The following is a 20,321-nucleotide window of genomic DNA, read 5'->3' as shown; positions in this document are numbered from 1 at the left end:
TGCAATATGATCTTTCCAAGATAAGTCCCGAGTAAATGAAACCCCAAGCATGTTCAAGGATGATGCAGGATTAAGCTGAATATTATTAAACATTAGTGGGTATACCTGTGGAAGATTTTGTCGGGTTGATAGGTGTAAGAACTGAGTCTTAGATGCATTAAAGACAACCATATTATTTTTACCCCAGTCAGAGATATGAGCCAAGTCAGACATTAGGTGTGCCATAGCCTCATCCCTTGTTTCTTGAAGTAACTGTTGAGATGGGCGTTGCGGGAACCGAATGGAAAGGTGAAGGGTGGAGTCATCAGCGTATGAGTGGATAGGGTTAGATGTACAGCTTAGAAGATCATTGATGAATAAAAGGAAGAGAGTTGGTGATAGGACAGAGCCCTGAGGAACACCACTGTTGATAGATCTAGGAGAAGAACGATGGCTGTCTACAACAGCGGCTATAGAACGACCAGAAAGGAAGCTAGCGATGAAGGCACAGATAGAAGGATAGAAACTGTAGGAGGGCAGTTTGGAAATTAAAGATTTATGCCAGACTCGATCGAAAGCCTTTGAGATGTCAAGTGCAATGGCAAAGCTTTTGCCAAAGTCCCGAAAGGAGGATGACCAGGAGTCTGAAAGGTAGGTGAGAAGATCGCCAGTGGAGCGTCCCTGACGGAACCCATACTGACGATCGGAAAGAAGGTTGTGATAGGAAAGATGCCTTAAAATTTTTCTATTAAGAATTGACTCGAAAACTTTTGAAATACAGGACGTTAAAGCAATTGGACGATAGTTGGAGGGTTGGGAGTGGTCACCCTTCTTTGGGACTGGCTGAATGAGAGCAAACTTCCAGCAAGAAGGAAAGGTACAAGTTGACAGACAAAGGCGAAACAGTTTGCCTAGGCAGGGTGTAAGCACAGAAGCACAGTTCTTGAGAACAACAGGAGGGACCCCATCAGGCCCATATGCTTTGTTGGTATTGAGGCCAGTGATGGCAGAAAATACATCAACTGAAGAAATTTTAATGTCAGCCATGAGGAAGTCAGAGGGGGGAAGTGATGGAGGAACAGCACCGGAATCGTCTAAGGTGGAATTGGAGGAGAAAGTCTGTGCGAAGAGATCTGCTTTATCAGTAGAAGAAATAGCTACAGAACCATCAGAGTAGAAAAGAGGAGGGAAGGATGATGAGGTAAAGTTGTTAGAAAGATTTTTGGCAAGGTGCTAGAAGGAGCGTGAAGAATTCGAGTTGGAGAGTTGAGAGCATTTAGTATGGATGAAATTATTTTTAGTAGAGCGAAGAACAGACTTAGCACGATTCCGGGCAGAAACATAAAGATTATGTAATTCAGGGGTGGGTTGGCTCCGGTACCTTTTGTAGGCCTTCTCCTTGTTGCGGACAGCATTAGAACAAGCGTGATTAAACTAAGGCTTTCTTGCGTTAGTCAAAGGATATGAGAAAGGAATGTATGCTTCCATGCCCGAGAGAATAACCTCCGTAATGCGCAAGGCACACTCAGATGGCTCACGGCCATGGAAGCAATAATCATTCCAGGGAAAATCAAAGAAGTACAGCCTGAGGGCCTCCCAGTCCGCGGCTCCAAAATGCCACAGACGACGTTTCCCTGGAGGGTCCACAGGCCGTACCGGAGTGATAGGACAGGTTAAGGTAATAAGGTTGTGATCGGAGGAGCCTAACGGAGAGAAAAGATTAAGAGAGTAAGCAGAAGGATTAGTTGTGAGGAAGAGGTCAAGTATGTTGGAGCTCTGTCCAAGGCGGTCAGGGATATGGGTAGGGTGCTGTACAAGCTGCTCTAGGTCATTAAGGATAGAAAAGATGTAGGCTTGTTCACCAGGTGGATCCGTGAAAGGAGAGGAGAGCCAAAGGTGGTGGTGAACATTGAAATCTCCAAGAATGGAGATTTCAGAGAAAGGAGAAATGGACAGAATGTGTTCCATCGTAGAAGTAAGATAGTCGAAGAATTTTTGATAGTCAGTAGAATTAGGGGATAAGTAAACAGCACAGATATATTTAGTCAGAGAATGACAGGAAAGCCGAAGCCAGAGTGTGGAGAATTCAGAAGAATCAAGTTCAGGAACACGAGAGCAAGATAAGTCGTTGCGTATGTATACACAACAGCCACCTTTGGCTTTGAAATGAGTATAGAGAAAGTAGGAGGATACAGAAAAGGGTTTGCTGTCAGTTGCCTCAGACAGCTGAGTCTCCGTTAGAAAAAGAAGGTGAGGCTTAGAGGAGGAGAGGTGATGCTCAACAGAGTGAAAGTTAGATGAAAGGCCGCGAATGTTGCAGAAATGTAGAAGAAGAGAGTCAGACAGTGGTTCCAGGCACCTCGAGTCGTCACCGGGATAGGGGCAGATGGCGGGGGCATTTATGGTCCCCCCCCCTGGGGACTCCGAGGCTGGGTGAATTGACGCCATTTTTGGTGAATTTTGAATAGGAAGTGTAGTGTGTACTGTGCATGTAGTTTGGTGAAGATAGTTAGAGAAATTTGTACTGGAGAGCATGCTGGCCTACTCTCTGTGTAACTGAGACACTGAAAAAGTTCAGCAAAGGGGGATGGTCAGGAACTAGTCCTGAGGGCTGATGAAACGGGAGCTCCAGCACTCCCTGTCATCAGCTTTCCATCCACCTCGGGAGTACTGCCCTGCTCGACTGGTGCTACAGTCTACTCGCACGCGCGGCCTCATATATATATATATATATATATATACAGTATGTATATCTATCTATATACAGTATGTATATCTATCTATATACAGTATGTATATCTATCTATATATATATATATAAACAGTATATATATCTATATATATACAGTATGTATATATATATATATATATATATATATATATATATATATATAAACACAGACATTATGTAAGTATCTATCTATATACAGTATGTATATATATATATATATATATATATATACAGTATGTATATCTATCTATATCTATATATATATATATACACACACACACACACACACAGTGTACACTCGACCCTCCATTTCCCGTACTCCTATTTCCTGGTTCTCGGATTTCACAGACACGGGCAGAGGCCGGACAATTTTATCAAATGCCGGACAAATGCCCGTATAATTCCGGAATTCTCACAAAAAAGTCTGGCCATTATTCTCTCATATAAAACTATAAGCAGTCTGCTGCACAACACAGTATAATTTTAGCAAGGTTTTGACTTGATGAAGGCCATTAATAACACACATAAGAAGATATTTTCATACATGAAATGCATCTTGGCCACCAGCCTGCTTCACCCCACCACGTCCTTCTAACTCGTGGCAATATCCCATTTACCTCTTCCCTTCCTCAAATGCCACTATAAATAGTTTACTGCATAACACAGTAAAATTTATGGAAGGCTTGGACACAATAAAATTCATAAGTAATAAAAAATATATATATTTTTTCTTACAAAGTCAATGGAATCCATTCCTACTCACTTAGCTCAGTCGACTCGGTGCAACTAAATACTGAATCGGCACTTTTCACTGAAAAATATTTTGATTTTTTTTCACCACATTGGCTCATACACACCTAATTATCTGAAAACTGCTTAAAAAATTGTACTTAATAAAACTTAATTTAAAAATTAGGTTTGAGACCTAATTTTTTATTTTTCAGAGGGTGGTAGGTGGTGACAACCATCATCCACTCACTTGATGTAGTGCTACCTACTTTTTCCTTAGCCTTTATCATTCTTTTTCTGTGCCTGCCCTCCTCTCTTCCTATTTCTCCCATCTTTCTTGTCACTTCTTATGGCTTTTGTTTCCTTTACAGGTGGCTTTACATTGAGTGACAAGCTGAACAGTTTCCTGTAAGCCAAGAAACCATTTATAATGCTGGGTGGTAACCATATAACCAAACCACATGTGCTCCCTACGTGTCAACAAGTGGGTTGATGGAGGGTTAGTGCCCCTCCCCGTAAAACAAATAACTCAAAGTCAAATGACCACCCCTTACGGGATTATGGCGTCTGGCAATAGACAGATAGATAGACGGGTTTCAGAGCTAAACTGCGCCAATGATAGCAGATATTTCTCTTTCAGATCATCAGCATGCCCTGACAGATTTCTATTTTGCATAAATATTTATTTTGAGTACAAAAATAAGTACATGCAATGTAAATCAATATTTATTACAAAACAAAAGTCCGTCAAGGCGAGTTGTTAGGTTAAAGGCAAACCACTTCTGCTAACTTTAAGAAATTTTCACTCTGAATCCTTATTTTCTATTAATAATTAAATTAAGCACAACTTTTTCACTGACTTTCAAATAGTTAGGTGTGCAAACCTATATGATGATAAAGATTAAAATATTTTCCAATTAAAATTGCCGATTCAGTCCAAGATAGAGATCACATTCAATGATTGTGTGTTTGTATCATGGTCAGCTGATGAGTGGCTGGCTCACCTTGGGGTGTTCCATTTTTTGTTCATTTTCCTCTTTTTCCTCAGCTTTCTGATCTTCTTCTATCATACTCTCCACAGTCTCATCAACAACTGTCTAACCAACCATTCTTAAGGTTGCAGCTTGCAAAATACCACTATTGTGTCTGTTATTATTATTATTGTTATTGTGTTAGCGTTATTATGTACTGTGTATGTTAATTACGTTGGTATAGGTAGCCTCCATTCCTGAATGCTCTAGAATATCAGAACAATTGATGGACAATATTGGAGAATTAGACACTTCACCAAATCCTGTTTCAGAAATCTGCCACTAGGTATGCTTCCGTCGCCTAGCTCTGATGTGGGGTAGGCATTGAAAAAGTAGCCAGTACTTAATTTCTTTTTAATTCTGACACAAAGTAAAACACCCCAAAACATATTATAATCATCAAATTACTCAGATGGCATGATATGCTATAAAGAAATTAGAATATGGGAGCCTTATGATTATATATAATGTATTATAAGTGTCATTTTGTAAACTCAGCTCTTGTCAGTTTACTCATCTGTGTAAGCATAACAGAGACAAAGCCTCGGCAATTCTACCAGAACCATCCATAAAGCAAGATAACATTGATTTAAACAATTGTCATTCATTAGTATCAACAAAAGAATACAGATATGAAGCTGCAGATTTGGCAGCATCTTTCGATATGCTGCCCAGCATGACATATGACTTTTCATAACAATGCGGACCTGCTGAATGTCTTGATCATCTTAGTAGCCTAAGTCTAACATGAAGAATTCTTTTAAATATATTTCCCTGGCTCCACTGCACAGTTTAGTAAGTTTACACTTCAACTCCTCATACTCTGCTGTGATTATAGTGTCATACCGCACTCCCATTTGTTTTGAATAATATGGCCGATTCACCAACTAAGCAATCGTTATGTACACTATTTTCAATGGAACAACTTACTTCTTTAAAAGCACGCTAATACACACACATCAGAAGTCCTGAAGGTCCTTTTACTAACTGCACACAATTTATTCAAATATATGTAAACAGACAACATACCATTTTAGTCCCTAAGCTAAGATTCTCTGAAAGCCTGGTTATTCTTTCTATACAGGTATATATATGCACTTGATTGAATATGAAAAAAAGATTCCTATAAATAGCAATATTATTATAAACTTAGTATTAGGTACAGTTTCACAGGTCTTTAAAGCCCCACAAAAATATTTAATGGAGGCTGGGCGACGCTAGACCACCTGGTGGCAAATCTCTGAAACATGGTTTGGTGAAGCCTCTAATTCGGAAAAAGTATGGAAAAATTCCGGGAAATAGTATGTGGAGCCTGACTTTTGTGATTCCCGGACTTTCGGGGTTCCCAGACTTGTCTCCCCCCCTTTCAGTCTGGGAAATCGAAGATCAAGTGTATACATTTTTAATGCATTGTTTTCTTAGCTCAGGATTATATTGCATATTGCAATGTGTGCTTTCAGGTCTAAAAACAGCCGAAATATCTCAGAACACAGTCAAAATAAGGAGGGGTACTGCACATACAGGCTGGGCATGGGTTTAGGTATGGTAAAGGAGAGTGCTTCGTATCCATTCATGCCTTTGGCTCTGTTATGATGGATAACTGAGGGATTACTGTATATACTGTATACATAAGGATGAAGTGCTACTGCAGTCCATAATATCAACTAATTCCCCTGGGTAGCACTACCTGGCTCAAAAACTCAGTCACCTGAGAAGATGGGATACCTCAACAATACTGTAACATTTCCTACAGTAGGTACACTGTCACATCCTTACCCTGCTCTGTAAAGTTATAGAGAGGGGGCAGCTCGCGGTTATTGGGTAGTCTGGTGTTGGGGTCCCTGAGTTCATCAAAGAACTTGTGAGCACAGGCCTGGAGAGGGGTGATGCGAGCTGACGGGGTATACTCCAGAAGGCGCGATACTAAATTGATGGCATCCTCCGGAGTCCGCTGTCGAAACACCTGAGGGGGAAGAAAATGATGAGTTAGGCAGGCTAGAGGACAGCATTATAGTTCTTCCACCTTAATTTGGCAGAGACTTTTGTCCTTTTTTAACTTATTTCCTGTGACAGAGACTTTTGTCCTTTTTAAACTTATTTCCTGCAGCTCAATGATGGAATAAGATAATACTACAATTCTACATCCTTTCCACAACACTACTTTGTGACTAGCACCATATTAATATACTAGTGTTAATCTTCAGTTACAGCTGAGCATTCATTATGGGGAGTTGGCAATTATAGGTTAAATTAAAGTGCACAGAGTATACCAAGCTGTATAGAACAGAGAACAAAAATATATTGTAAACTGTGAGCTATACTGGAGAGAGAGAGAGAGAGAGAGAGAGAGAGAGAGATGAGGGTAGGTTTCAAGGTGTTACAGAAGGGGAAGAAGGATAAAGGAAAAGATAATCATGATACTGTACATGGGTGATGTCAAGATAGGGGAAATGGTAAGAAAGAAAGGTACAGTGCTGATATGCTGTAATAAGGAAAGATGATGGATGATGGGTGATGGTCAAAGGAGATTGGAAAAGATGGCAGGATGTTGAGGATGTAAGATAAAAAGTGGGAGAGAAAAAGTGTTAAATAACAGCAGTCGTGGGAATAAAAATACAGTTCAATTACAGGATGTAGGTAGTATGAAACTGGGGCTATGACTGATGATCAAATACTGTAGAATGAAAATCACGAAAGCTAAAATGACTGAAAATATTACCACTCTGGACCTCTACCACTAAACCTACCAAGGTTAACAGTCAAATTTAACAATTATCAAAACTTTTATGCCAATGAAGGGACCAAAGTCAGTCACCAATATAAATCTTCCTTAACATTTTGGTATCCCAAGCAAGCCATAGTGAGCTGGCTTGATCAGGAGGAACGAAAATGGCAACTTATTAAGTCTCTTGGGTGTAGTTGCTTTAGTACAGAGGCATGGAAAATCTTCAGCTAATCAGGTAAGCCACTTCTTTATTAATTTTGAAGATAACCAATCATTTCTTCCAAACTATATTTACTTTTTACATTAAGATCAGAAAATCTGAAAGGAACAGAAACCTGCAATGACCTAACAACTTAACTAACAACTAACATTCACTAAGGTGGTTAAAAGTTAAAAAACAACCTCCATCAGTATCAGAATAACAAAATAAATGAAGGCAACCCATCTCAATTATTAAATCAACACATTGTATTAAAAAATAAAATGGCTTAAAAAACTGTAAGCTGAAAAAAAAACAGAAGACAAAGAAAGTTTAATTTGTGCAACATAAAAAAAGCAGCTTCTAGTTTTTTTTTTCTCTAGATTAAACAAAAAAATTAATATTTTGTTAAGGTCTATAACTGCTTACATTGTTAAAGTTTAAAAAATTACATCCTCCTCAAAAAATGACCACAAAACAATAATGCTAGACTAAAAACTACCGATATGGGTGAATCGTGAAGGACAAGAGACAGGTCGACACCAGAGACCCTGCAGCATGAGAGACCAGACAACTTGGCATTATAGAGTCTAAACCCCCAAGAACTGTTGAAGCTTGCACTGTATATCAGAATGCTTTTAAGATGGCAATGTCTCATCAGTTCAAATTTCTTTCTCCAGAGGTTGATGTAAGCTCATAAACACTTATTAGCTATATACAGTGTCTAGCTCCTGGTCAATCACCAAGGATGTGGGTTCAAAATGGCCACATCTGCAAGTCTCCCATACATACATCAGCTCCTACACAAAACACAGCAGGATGGGTCTGCCGCCACAAATTTGCAGGTGCCCCCAACCTACCCACCAAACTACAGCTTCTGTACAAGGTAAGTGAATAAGTGGTGACAGGTGCGGTCAAGGGGTTAGGGGATGTGTGAGAGTGATAATACCAGGCGACAAACTTGATCCCCTCAAATTTAAAATGTAAAAAATAAATAAATAAATGACTAGTAAACACTGATTAACAAACCATTAAAATGCAGTGAGTGTATTTTTTCTTTTAAAGAGGAAAAGGGGCTTTGAACAGTAGTGAGTGGTGGAAGGTGGTGGGTAGTGGAGGGGTGGGTGAGAAAAGTATTGGTACTATCGCATCCAGCATAGCAAGCCACTCGCCACAACCTTGGCCGGATATTGGCTGATCCGTCTCTACTTACTCTAAGCTTCTGGTGCTTTTTATCATGGCAAGAAGAGTCAGCCATACGGGTCAGCAGTGCCTGTGAGAAAGACAAACACCAGAGCACCTCCGATTACTGCCCCTCTGCTCATCCTGAGGTGCATGTGGGGACTTGGGTGCATCTTCAATGTTTATTTGGTTATCGTTTGAAAATATCTATACCACCATAAATTACCTTGTGTAGTTAATTAACGCCTTCATTAACTAATCGGTAAATCATGGGTCTGGTCACTAAACTCAAATTATTTCCACATTCACCATGAATGCTAACTGTTATTTATATCGTGTGTGTGTGTGTGTGTGTGTGTGTGTGTGTGTGTGTGTGTGTGTGTGTGTGTGCAACACACATTTTAGGGAAAGAGAGAGAAGGTTGATTACATATGAGTCTAGGGGAAATGGCAGTCAAACAGATTATTTCCTGGTCAGGAGGGCTGATAGGAGGCTAGTGAGGAATGTTAGTCATAGGAAGCGAGGAGTGCGTGCAGCAGCACAAATTATTGTTATCTGACATGGTACTTAAAGAGCAAGTGAAGAAAAAGAGGACTATGCACCTAAGAGGAAAACATGGAAACTGGACAAACAAGCAGTAAGGGATGCGGTCTATTGCAAGATGAGGAGAGTGGTGGCTGAACAGGGAGCCACTGACAGAGGCTGTACAGGGAGCCAGTGACAGAGGCATTAAAGAACAGTACAGAACCCTCAAGAACCTCTTGAGAGTTATGATGTAGAATGCAGTTGGACAAGAGGCCCACCAAGACATAAAGTAACTTGGTGGTGGGATGAGGGCATTGATGCTGCAGTTAAGGAGAAAACAAGGCTTTTCCAGGAATGGAAGAAAGATGGTAACAAAGAGGAATACTTGGCTGCCAGGCGTAGGGCTAGAAGAGACGTATACTGGGTGAAGTCTAAGTCACAGCGACTTTTACCTGATAACCTCAATATGATATTTAAGGTGGCAAATCAGGTGAAGAGGGATAATCAAAAAATTATAAGTGAGTAGTGTGTGAAGAATGATAAAGGTAGGGCAGTGGTGAACAGTGGCAATATTAACCCCTAAAAGATGGGTGTCAGCATATGCTGTCAATGGGTGCTAAGGCCAAAAAGATGGGTGTCCACATACAGTATGTGGTCAAGCCCCCCCCCCCAAACCCAACCCACCCACCCCAACCCCCTACCACAACACCCACACACCACGTGCCATCTACCCTCACCCTCTTCCCCCCACCCCTCCCCCCTGCCCTCCCCCCACCACCCCACCCCAAACCCCCACCGCCCCCCCAGCTCCCCCCACCATCCCCCATTACCATCCACAGCCCCCTACCACACCTAACCCCCTTCCTCCCACCATCCCTACCCTCCCCACCCCCACCCCCATCCCACATGTCCCCCACAATCCCCACAGCTACTTCCCCCCCACCCCCTACTCTCCCACCCCCCCACCACCCCCTACTGCCATCCCCCTACCCCCACCACCCTGAACCACCTACCCTCCTCCACCCCCCACCCCCATACCCCCCAAACAACCCAAAAACTCCAACCCCCACTTCTACCCCCACTTCACTACCTCTCTAGGGACTCCGTCAGAGGCCTTCTCCATGTCAAAAAAAAAACAAAGTACAGTTCCCTTTTCTTTCCTATATATTTTCCTGACGCTGTCGAACACTGAATATGGTGTCAGTTGTCCCTTTGCCTGGCATAAACCCAAACTGCATCTCATCAGTATTCACTCTTAATCATACTTTTTAGAACTCTCTCTCCATTATTTTCATTATCTGATCTAAGAGCTGTATACCTCTGTAATTTCCTCTTTCCAGGGCATCACCCTTCCCCTTGTACACATTTACAATTACATTCTTCAGCCAATCCTCTGGGACAACACAATCATATATAATCATATTTATCATATTTTACTGTTTTTAGAGTCCGGGTCAATTTATTCAATGCAAATATAGTATATGCACAGACTAGGATCTGCACAGATGGCCCTGAGTTAACGGTCACTACTCATATTTTCGACCTGTGACGGGCTGTGGATCACTGGATCCTTGTTAGTCAAGTGACCACCATGGGGATTTTTTTAATGTACCAGGGGTTACTGCTTCAGGATGTGACTTGTGTGCTTGTCCCGCATGGGAATGCTCCTAGTTTCAGTGGAATGAATGGAGCTGGGGCCTGATTGACTGCTGCCTACCTTAACAGCGCCAGGCAAGGCTGCCGCACCACCCCTGAACATCCGCACTGTGTGCTATGGAATTTCCATGCTGTGTCCGCACACACTCCGTTAACTCAACGTACCCGTACGTGGTTATGCATTATTTATTTATTCGATTATTCATTTTACTTTACTATTTTCTCTTCCAGGTTAGTCATACTGGTAGCTTATAGATAAAGTATTATAGAATGTAACTTTTCCTTTTCAGTCTTTCCTATGAAATTTCCATGTCAGTTTTTCCATGTTGCATGGTGGTTTGTCTCACTTTTTCTTACCAGTTTTAACTGGAGGGTTTGGAGGCGGGGGGACTCTTCTTGCTTTACTGTCCTTATCCTTCAGCAAGTAGAGTTAGATATCATAGTCAGAGTCTACTCTGTAACAAACAGCCTCAAAAGGACCATAAGGTCTGTTGCTGTTCGCTTTCTTTTGTACTCCTTTGTACTTTGTACCCTTTTCACCCCCACCCCTCTCCTGACCCCTCATTTATCATCCCCACCTATCACCCTCCACCTCCACCCTACCCCCCACCCCCACCCCTGACCTCCCCCAAGAACCCAGTCCCCATACCCGCATCACCACACAACCCCCACAACCCTCCACACCTCCCCCCTCACAAATCCCCCACCATACCGCACCTGCCGATTATGCCCGTCCTGAGTGTATGTCAAAATATTACGATGCCCGTCTTTTAGGGGTTAAAGACGCATGGAGAGTGCATTATGTCAGTTGTTGAATGAGTAGTCTGGCTGGGACAGGGAAGGTTTGGAGCCAGCAGATCCAGAATTTGGCCATTGGCCTTTGATTGACGCTGCTATTGTAAGTGAGGCAGGATGCGGATGGGGAAGGCAGCAGGTGTTTGGGTTGACTGCTGAAATGTTGAAGGCCTCAGGATATACAGCAGTGAGGTTAGCCACTGACCTGATAAACATGATTATATATGAGTGTGTTGTCCCAGAGGACTGGCTGAAGAATGTAATTGTAAATGTGTACAAGGGGAAGGGTGATGCCCTGGAAAGAGGAAATTACAGAGGTATACAGCTCTTAAATTAGATAATGAAGATAATGGACAGAGTTCCAGAAAGTATGATTAAGAGTGAATACTGATGAGATGCAGTTTGGGTTTATGCCAGGCAAAGGGATGACTGACACCATATTCATAGTTCGACAGCTTCAGGAAAAATATAGAGGAAAGAAAAGGGAACTGTACTTTGTTTTTTTGACTTGGAGAAGGCCTTTGACAGAGTCCCTAGAGAGGTGGTGAAGTGGGCAATGAGAAAGCTTGGGATCGAGGAGTGGCTGGTTAGGGTGGTTATGGCCATGTATGTGGGTGCTGGCACCCAGGTAAGATGAATGGAGATTTGAGTGACGAGTTTTCCGTGAATGTTGGTGTGCATCAGGCGTCAGTTTTGAGTCGACTGTTGTTTATCATGGTACTTGAAGCCCTCTCACGTGACTTCAGAAATGGACTCTTGTGGGAGATGTTGCATGCTCATGATTTGGTGTTGACTGCAGAGAATGAAAGGGAGGCAGAGGAAAGATTTAGGATGTGGAGAGATGGTATGGGGCACAAGGGATTAACAGTACATGCAGATAAAATAAAAGTGATATCTAAGTCAGGTATAATTATTCCCTTGTACAAAGGAAAAGGGGACAAAGAAGTGTGTGGTCATCATAGGGGCATTTGTCTTCTTAGTATAATAGGAAAAGTGTATGGTAGGATACTTATTGGTAATCATAGATCTTCTCAGTATAATAGGAAAAGTGTATGGTAGGATACTTATTGACAGACTTAGAGAAAGAACAGAGAAATTAGTTGGAGAAGAACAGGGAGGCTTTAGGAAGGGAAGAGGTTGTGTAGATCAGATATTCATTCTTAGATCTTTAGTGGAAAAGTTTCTAGAGAAGGGAAAGAAGTTGTATGCGGCTTTCAGGGATTTGGAGAAAGCATATGACAGGGTGGATAGACAAGGATTGTGGAAAGTGTTAAGAATATATGGAATAGATGGGAAGTTGTTGAATGCTGTGAAGAGAATGAACGATGGTGCAAAGGCTGCAGTGCGTGTGGATGGTGAACTAAGTGAATTTTTCTCTTTGAAAGTTGGGTTGAAACAGGGATGTGTCATGTCTCCATGGTTGTTCAATCTGTACATGGATGGGGTAATAAAAGAGGTACAAGGTAGGGTAGTGAATGTTGGAGTGGCCCTGGTGAGAGAGGATAGTGATTGGAAACTCCCTGTACTGTTGTTTGCAGATGATACTCTGTTGTTGAGTGAAGACGAAGGGGAGCTGCAAGGCTTGGTGGAAGAGTTTGGGAGAGTGTGTAAGAAACGGAATCTAAAGGTGAATGTAGGGAAGAGTAAAGTGATGGTCTTTGAGAGAGGTGAAGTCTGTGAATGTACAGTGAGGTTGGATGGTGAGGAATTGGAAAATGTGAGTACGTTTAAGTACTTGGGTAGTGTGATGAGTAAGGATGGAGGTTTGGAGGGTGAAGTGCTTGAAAGGGTAGAGCAGGGAAGAAAGGTTGCTGGTTCTTTGAGAGCAGTGATAAGAAACAGGGAAGTGAGCATGGAAGTGAAAAAGTTACTACATGACAGTATTGTGATACCAAATCTAACGTACGGAAGTGAAGCTTGGACGTTGTTGGAAGGACACAAGTCAAGAGTGAGAGCAGTGGAAATGAGTTATTTAAGAGGAGCCTGTGGAGTCACATGGAGAGATAGGCTGACGAATGAGGATATAAAGGAGCGTTGTGGTGTTAATGTGGATGTGATAGGAAGTGTTATAAGGAACACACTGAGGTGGTTTGGCCATGTGGAGAGGATGGAAGGTGAAAGACTGACGAAGAGAGTGTATGTGAGTGAGGTGGAGGGGGGAAGAGGGAGGGGGAGGCCGAGGATGAGATGGAGGGATGGGCTGGAGAGGTATATGAGAGAGGAGGGTGTTAGTTGGAAGCAGGGCAGAGAAATGGCGGGGGACAGGGCGACTTGGAGGCGATTTGTTTGTGGCCACCCCAAACGGGATTGAGGCGTCTGGCAATAGATAGATAGATATCTAAGATTGGAGGCAGTACTGTCAAAGAAGAGGAAGAGTGGCCAAGTGTGATTTGTCAGATGGGCATAAGAAGTAATTCCATCTTCTGCAGTGTCTGCGATAAGTGGGTGCATAAGTGATGTAGTGGTACTACAGGGAGACTGCGGGATAATGCTGAATTAATGTGTGCAGTGTGTCAGGGAGAGCAAGTGGAGATTATCAGGCGTGAAAGGATTGGACCTGCTGGCGAGTCTCTTCAGTGTGTATATATATATATATATATATATATATATATATACAGTATATATACACACAAACACACTGATCCCTTGCTTATTCCACACTTGGTTATAGAGGTTTTCAGTATCAACACTACATGAAAATCTGCATTCCTGCCTGTATCATACATTTTTTGGCTAAAAAACTTCATTATTGCGCATCTGAGCTGGTATCTGCCGACAATGATGGTGCAAAATCTGTGGTTTCTGATGACTTTGGTGGATTAAAAGATGAGTCTATACTCAGAGTTAATCCCAAGTGGTGGAGACCACAGTCTCTCCAACCCTTGGCCCCAGAACCCCTCATCTCAAAGCCCATCTCAGGTCTCTATATGGTACGTGTTTCTTAATCATTGTGCCGTTTTCATAATTTTCTATTAACCAAACCATGCCTATGTGTGCGTGTGTGTGTCTCTGATACCTACCATAACAGTATGTATGTATTAGTGAGTCTAAATTGTTGTATGGGGGAAAAATTTGGGTTTCCTAGTGGGGTGCCAGGTACCGGTTAGGATAACTTCCATAGGTTCTTTGCTTTCGTTATCATGCAATTTCTTTACCACTCACTAGGCAAGGTACCAACACTGCGAAATAACCAACCAACAAGGAATCACTGCATGTGTATACGTGTGTGTATATATACCAGTGCTGGGCAGGTGCGCAAACACTTGCACAAAGCGCAATTGTGCACCATTGCGCTCCGGGGAATACCGTTTGCGCATTGCGCACTGCACGAGACCATGTGCAATATTGCGCTTGTGCATATGAAAGGGGGGATGCGCAAGTGCAAATTTAGCTGCGCTTGAACAACTAGATTTGCACTTGTGCACCTGCCTTGCGCACCTGTCCCTTGGATTGCGCACTGTGCAATCCAAGGGACACGTGGTCTTGGGAGCTTCCCGTATGTCTGGACAAGGGATTGGGGAGGCTTGGGCGGGTTGTGAGGGTTCTGGGGGAGGCGAGAGGGATGGAGGGTAGTAGCATTTCTTAAAATGCTTCAGCAGGGATAATGTGTTTTATTATTTTTTACATTATTATTATTAATAAATAATAAATTAAAATACATTATTTATTAAGAGTAGCATATGCAATTCCTTATAAAAATCATTAAAACCTATTATTTAAATCAAATATCCAAAGCCTAATAATTTATTAGGCTGGGGATATTTGATTTAAATACAGGTAAACCCTTAATTCACGTGAACTTTTTTTCACGCGATTTCGGTTATCCATGAATTTTTCGTACAATAATTAAAACATAAAATTATAGTATTCAAATAAGTAATTTCAATATACAAGAGAAATAAATAAAATATAAAAAATGCCTACCTGCTGCCCGTGTGCATACCTATATGTATGTGTGTGTGGAAGGTCGGTCTACCACGCACCACAGTCAGTTTGAATCTGACAGTCGAATCATGCGTGACTCAAGAATTGGTATTTGTGGCTTATTTTTCTGCCTTCCAGTGATTGCTTGCCTTGTCTGCCAACATGGGGCCTAAGTGTAGTGCTAGTGATGCATGTGGTAACACACCAAAGCAGGCTGGTAAAGTGGTGTCACAGACAAAGTTAAAGTGTTGGACAAACTTCAGGGAGGAATGTTGGCGACAATTCTCCGTCAGGCCGATTCCCCGTCATTTATTTACATATCAGTTTATTTAGCAAGTACAGTACACTAGTTTTTTACTTATATGAGTTATAAAATCCCCCTGAAAATTAGTTATTAAAGTATTAATTAATCAATAATAAGTATATTAATATAATGATGGGGAATTGTCCATGTTTTGACGGTGAATTGATTTGATGGTGAATTGTCTCAGAACCGTATGTTTGGGGTGAGTCAACTGTTCATACAATAAAGAAGGCAGAACGTAGCATACGGGAGACAGTGAGGGCTAGTGCACCAGACTGTGCTAAAGTGTCTCCACCTACGCCTGTGAATTGTCTTGGAACCGCATGTTTTGGGTGAATGAGTCAACTGTTCATACAATAAAGAAGGAAGAATGTAGCATACGGGAGGCAGTGAGGGCTAGTGCACCAGACTGCTGAAGTGTCTCCACCTAAGCCTGTGCTTGTCAGGTTTCAGTTTTAAATTTCTTATATTTTTGTTGTTTTTCATACTTTATGCTAGTTTATAAGGTGTATGCAGTGCATAAACAGTATTATTCAGATGTAATATACTTACAGACATGCGTAATTATGTGCACACAAAGGCAGAACATATACAGTAATCACTCCAATATCCGGATCAATAGAGCCATTGGTAGGTTCGGATATTGGTTTTGTCCGGATATTGGGCCCCAGCTTATGGACTTGTACTTACGGACCCTAACACAGAGAAACACCTATACAACTCCCTCCGGACATGCATAGCACCTATTTAACACCCAAATCACACCAATAAGGCACATAAATGACTGAAATAAATGCAATAGACACATAAAATGTGGGTTTAGAAGTATGTTCATACATTAATAAACATTCTGGTACTTATGGACTCTAACCGAACCTAACCGAACTCTGAAAAACACATTCCTACTGCACATGCATGAGGTAAGTTTAGTATGGAAAGAAGTACAGTATGACACTTTCTGGTAAGTATAGTATGGGAAAAAATACAATATGAAACATTCTGGTAAATATAGTATGGAAAATAGTACAACATGAAACATTTTGGCTACTTACAGCAAGTCCCTGGCCACCTCGATGAATAACCGCCTCCTCTCGGACTCTGACAGTAAGAACGATTTCCTGAAGCACTTGCACTACACTCTTCCTGAAGTCTTGCACTGAACTTAGTCACTAACACACAGAAGTCCGTTCTTTTCACAGTGTTCACTTTAGTCCAAATAATGTTCCATTAAATTTAAGTGTTGCACATTAACTTTTCCCAAGTTTTTTAAGTTTCCAAAGCCAAAACAAAGAAGGTTAGTTACGTTAAATTTCTTTTCTACTTAGTCTTTTCTCCCAACTTGAAAACCTTAACACAACACACCGTTTTTTTCACTGCACAACACTCAAAATTCCCGTGCGGTCTAGTGGAGAAGTTCTTGCTGTTTATTCACTGTCAGAGCCCGAGAGTATCACTGGCAGGCGTCCAAGGGGTGCATCGGTGGGTAGTGGTGATGGCGTACCGACTACAGAAGACTCTGAAGACAGCCGCAAACTCACGTCGAGCGGTGACTCCACTGTAGCTGATGTGCTGGGCTGTGGCTCGGAGCATGAGGGCCTGTCTTGGGGAGGCAACGGGGTGGAACCAGGGCTTGGCACAGCAGGGGTCACGGGCCTGAAAAAACTGTCAATCGTTGACTGACGCAAGGACCGACGATTCTGGCGATTGATGATGCGCTGCCGGAAAGCACGCACTTCCTCCACGAGTCCCAAGGGCCCCATCTCCCTGTCGCAGTCCGGGTGTTCCAGGTAGTCTAGGACGAACTCTAGATGTTCCCGGAGTGCGCTCAGCTTGGGGATGGCTGGAGTAGTGTCCTGCTGGGCGGAGTCTGCATCATCATCGCCTTCGTCGTCGGAATCTTCAAGTTCGGGACTGACACCAGCAACCGAAGACGCGATCTCGATATCAGACAACGTCTGATACCCAGGATCGCCCTCGTCGTCGTCCAACCACTCACGAACATCGTCCACATCAACATCGTGGCCGTGCGTACGTAGCCGTGCATGGAAGTCATCCACGTCAAACCCTAGGAAATCGTACTCCACATCTGTTCCGAGAAGCAGACGAGACCAACCATTTTCAAGAGTTTTCACAGGGACTTCCTTCCATGCACTAGCCCAGTTGTACAGCGCAGACTTGATGTTGTAGCGGCGAAGGTTTTCCAAAGTCCGCTTGCCTCGAGTGTCACGTCCTTCCCTGCGCTCGTCCTCGTCCTCGAGAACCACCATCACCTCGTCCAGGAACTTCCGACGGTACAGGCGCTTTGTTGCCACGATCACTCCTTGGTCCATTGGTTGAATGAGAGCAGTCGTATTAGGTGGCAGAAACATGCACCTAATATGGCCATTCTCAGCAACCAAGTCCTTGTCGCACGGGTGGGCAGGTGCATTGTCGAGGAGAAGGAGAGCCTTTACCTGGTCGCGAGGAATTCCCAGTGTCTTCGTCTGGTAATGTATGACCTCCTTGACGAAGTGATGGTGAAACCAGTCTTTGAAAATCACAGCTGTGAACCATGCTTTCAAAGAATGGTACCATACGACAGGAAGGACATCCATCACCCCACGAAGGCACCGAGGCTGCTTTGCACGGCCAACAATAACGGGCTTAAGCCGGTGCATGCCGTTAGCATTGGCACAACACAAAGCAGATATCCGTTCCTTAGAAAGCTTGCGGCCAGGTACACGCTTCTCCGTCTCATCGGCGAGAGTGTTCGTTGGCACCGAGCGATAGAATAGGCCAGTTTCGTCAGCGTTATAGACTTGACCGAGAGTGAGGCCCTCCCTGTCGATCAAGCCTTTCACCTTGTGCTGAAACTCGTCCACTCCATCCTCGTTAGCGTCCAATGCTTCGCCATGTGCTTTACGGTTAGTAAGGCCATGTCGCAACTTGAACGCGAAGAGCCAACCCTCGGATGCCTTGAAATCTAGGGTGTCGTGAAGCCTTGCAAACTTCTCAGCAGCAGCCTTCAGCTCCGTTCCACGTACCATCACACCAGCTGCACGTTGCTGTCGATACCAAATCAACGTGGAGCGGTCGATCTCTGCATACTTGGGAGTAAACATATCCTTCCTCTCCACGTTGCGTTTGCTTCTCGACGAGAAGTCAGCCGTGTACTGCATGAGCTTGTCTCGGGAACGCTTGATATCAAACAAAGTCGACCGGGCCAGGTTGAACTCGCGGAGAATGCGAGAGGAAGACCAACCCGCATCAACCTTCTCCAATATCTCCCGTTTCTTCTCCAGAGTCAACACCACTCTCTTCCTTTTCTCAGGAGGCGGGGCCATCATCACACACACTAAGAGTAGGGCAGAGAGCAGCAGGAGGCCTGCAGCAAGTACGGCACCACCACAAAAGCGAGCACGTGGGCAGCCATGACGAAGAGCGTAGGTCTTGTCGCGGTGAGAGACAGGCGGGAAGTGGGGAGGATGCAGCGGCGCTCTATCGGACGTCGGAGGAATGACGAACCAAAACAATGCTCTCACGCGGCGCGCGCGGCAAGTTCAAATTACGGACGGCAAAAAATCGATTTTTTTTCCAATTTTTTTTGGATTTTCGGACCATTTTGGGAATGTTTGATCCCAGGACGATAAGGTTCGGTTAGTGGGGATGTTCGGTTATTGGGCGTCCGGATATTAGAGGGATTACTGTACGTGAATTTACCACATACGCGAAGGGTCAGGGAACCAAACCCTCGCGTGAATTAAGGGCTCACCTGTAATAGGTTTTAATGATTTTTGTAAGGAATTACACATGCTACTCTATATCTATATTGAATTATTATATAAAACATCTTGCAAAAATGCAGATAAAAGTAAAACTGGCAACATCACAGCCTTTGTTTCCCTATCCCTCCAGTCCGCTCCTTAGCCTGCTCACTCCTCTGTTTAAACTTCACGAGTGAAAGAGTTACTAGGTGATGGTATTGTGATACCAGCTCTAATGTATGGAAGTGAAGCTTTGACCTTGTTGGAGGAACAGAAGTCAAGAGTGAGAGCTGTGGAAATAAATGAGTTATCTGAGAGGAGCATGTGGAGTCCAAGTTACATGGAGAGACAGACTGACAAAGAAGGAAGTGAGGGAGCGTTGCGGTTTGGATATGGATGTGATAGGAAGCGTTAGGAGAAACACACTGAGGTGGTTTGGTAATATGGAGGGGATGAAGAGTGAGACACTAACGAGGAGAGTGTATGTGAGTGAGGTGGAGGCCAAGGATGAGATGGAGGGATGGAGTGGAGAAGAATATGAGAGAGGGGGGTGTCAGCTGGGAGCAGGGCAGTGAAATGGCGGGGTAGAGGGTGCCATGGAGGCGATTTGTTGCTTGTTTGTGGCCAGTGGCCATCCCTTACGGGATTAAGGCGTCTGGCAATAGATAGAATAATAATAAATAAAAGTAAGTACACTAATTTATATATATATCTCAATATTTTACAGCAATTCCCACAAATATATGCAAATGGTTTGCACTAGAGCTTAGCGACACTGCGCAAGCTAAATATAAGATT

The 20,321-nt window shown here is 43.1% G+C and overlaps 1 protein-coding gene across 4 annotated transcripts in view; it reads right to left on the bottom strand.

Moving 5' to 3' along the window:
• The window catches only part of LOC145399062 (protein kinase shaggy-like), a 414,583-nt gene that overhangs the window by 36,619 nt on the left and 357,643 nt on the right, over positions 1–20,321 (bottom strand). For all 4 annotated transcript variants that reach the window (XR_013897221.1, XM_080271804.1, XM_080271805.1 and 1 more), the window contains exon 7: positions 6,247–6,433. Coding sequence is in view for 3 of the 4 variants with exons in the window: in XM_080271804.1 (XP_080127930.1) it covers positions 6,247–6,433 (187 nt within the window). In the remaining variant the exon portion in view is untranslated. The remainder of the gene's footprint in view (positions 1–6,246; positions 6,434–20,321) is intronic.

This window comes from Coenobita brevimanus, chromosome 47 (assembly GCF_032717465.1).
Source record: "Coenobita brevimanus isolate Jiangsu-jjx chromosome 47, ASM3271746v2, whole genome shotgun sequence".
Taxonomy (NCBI): Eukaryota; Metazoa; Arthropoda; class Malacostraca; order Decapoda; family Coenobitidae; genus Coenobita; species Coenobita brevimanus.
The sequence above is the reverse complement of the archived record's forward strand: the minus strand, read 5'-3'. Positions and strand labels throughout refer to the sequence as shown.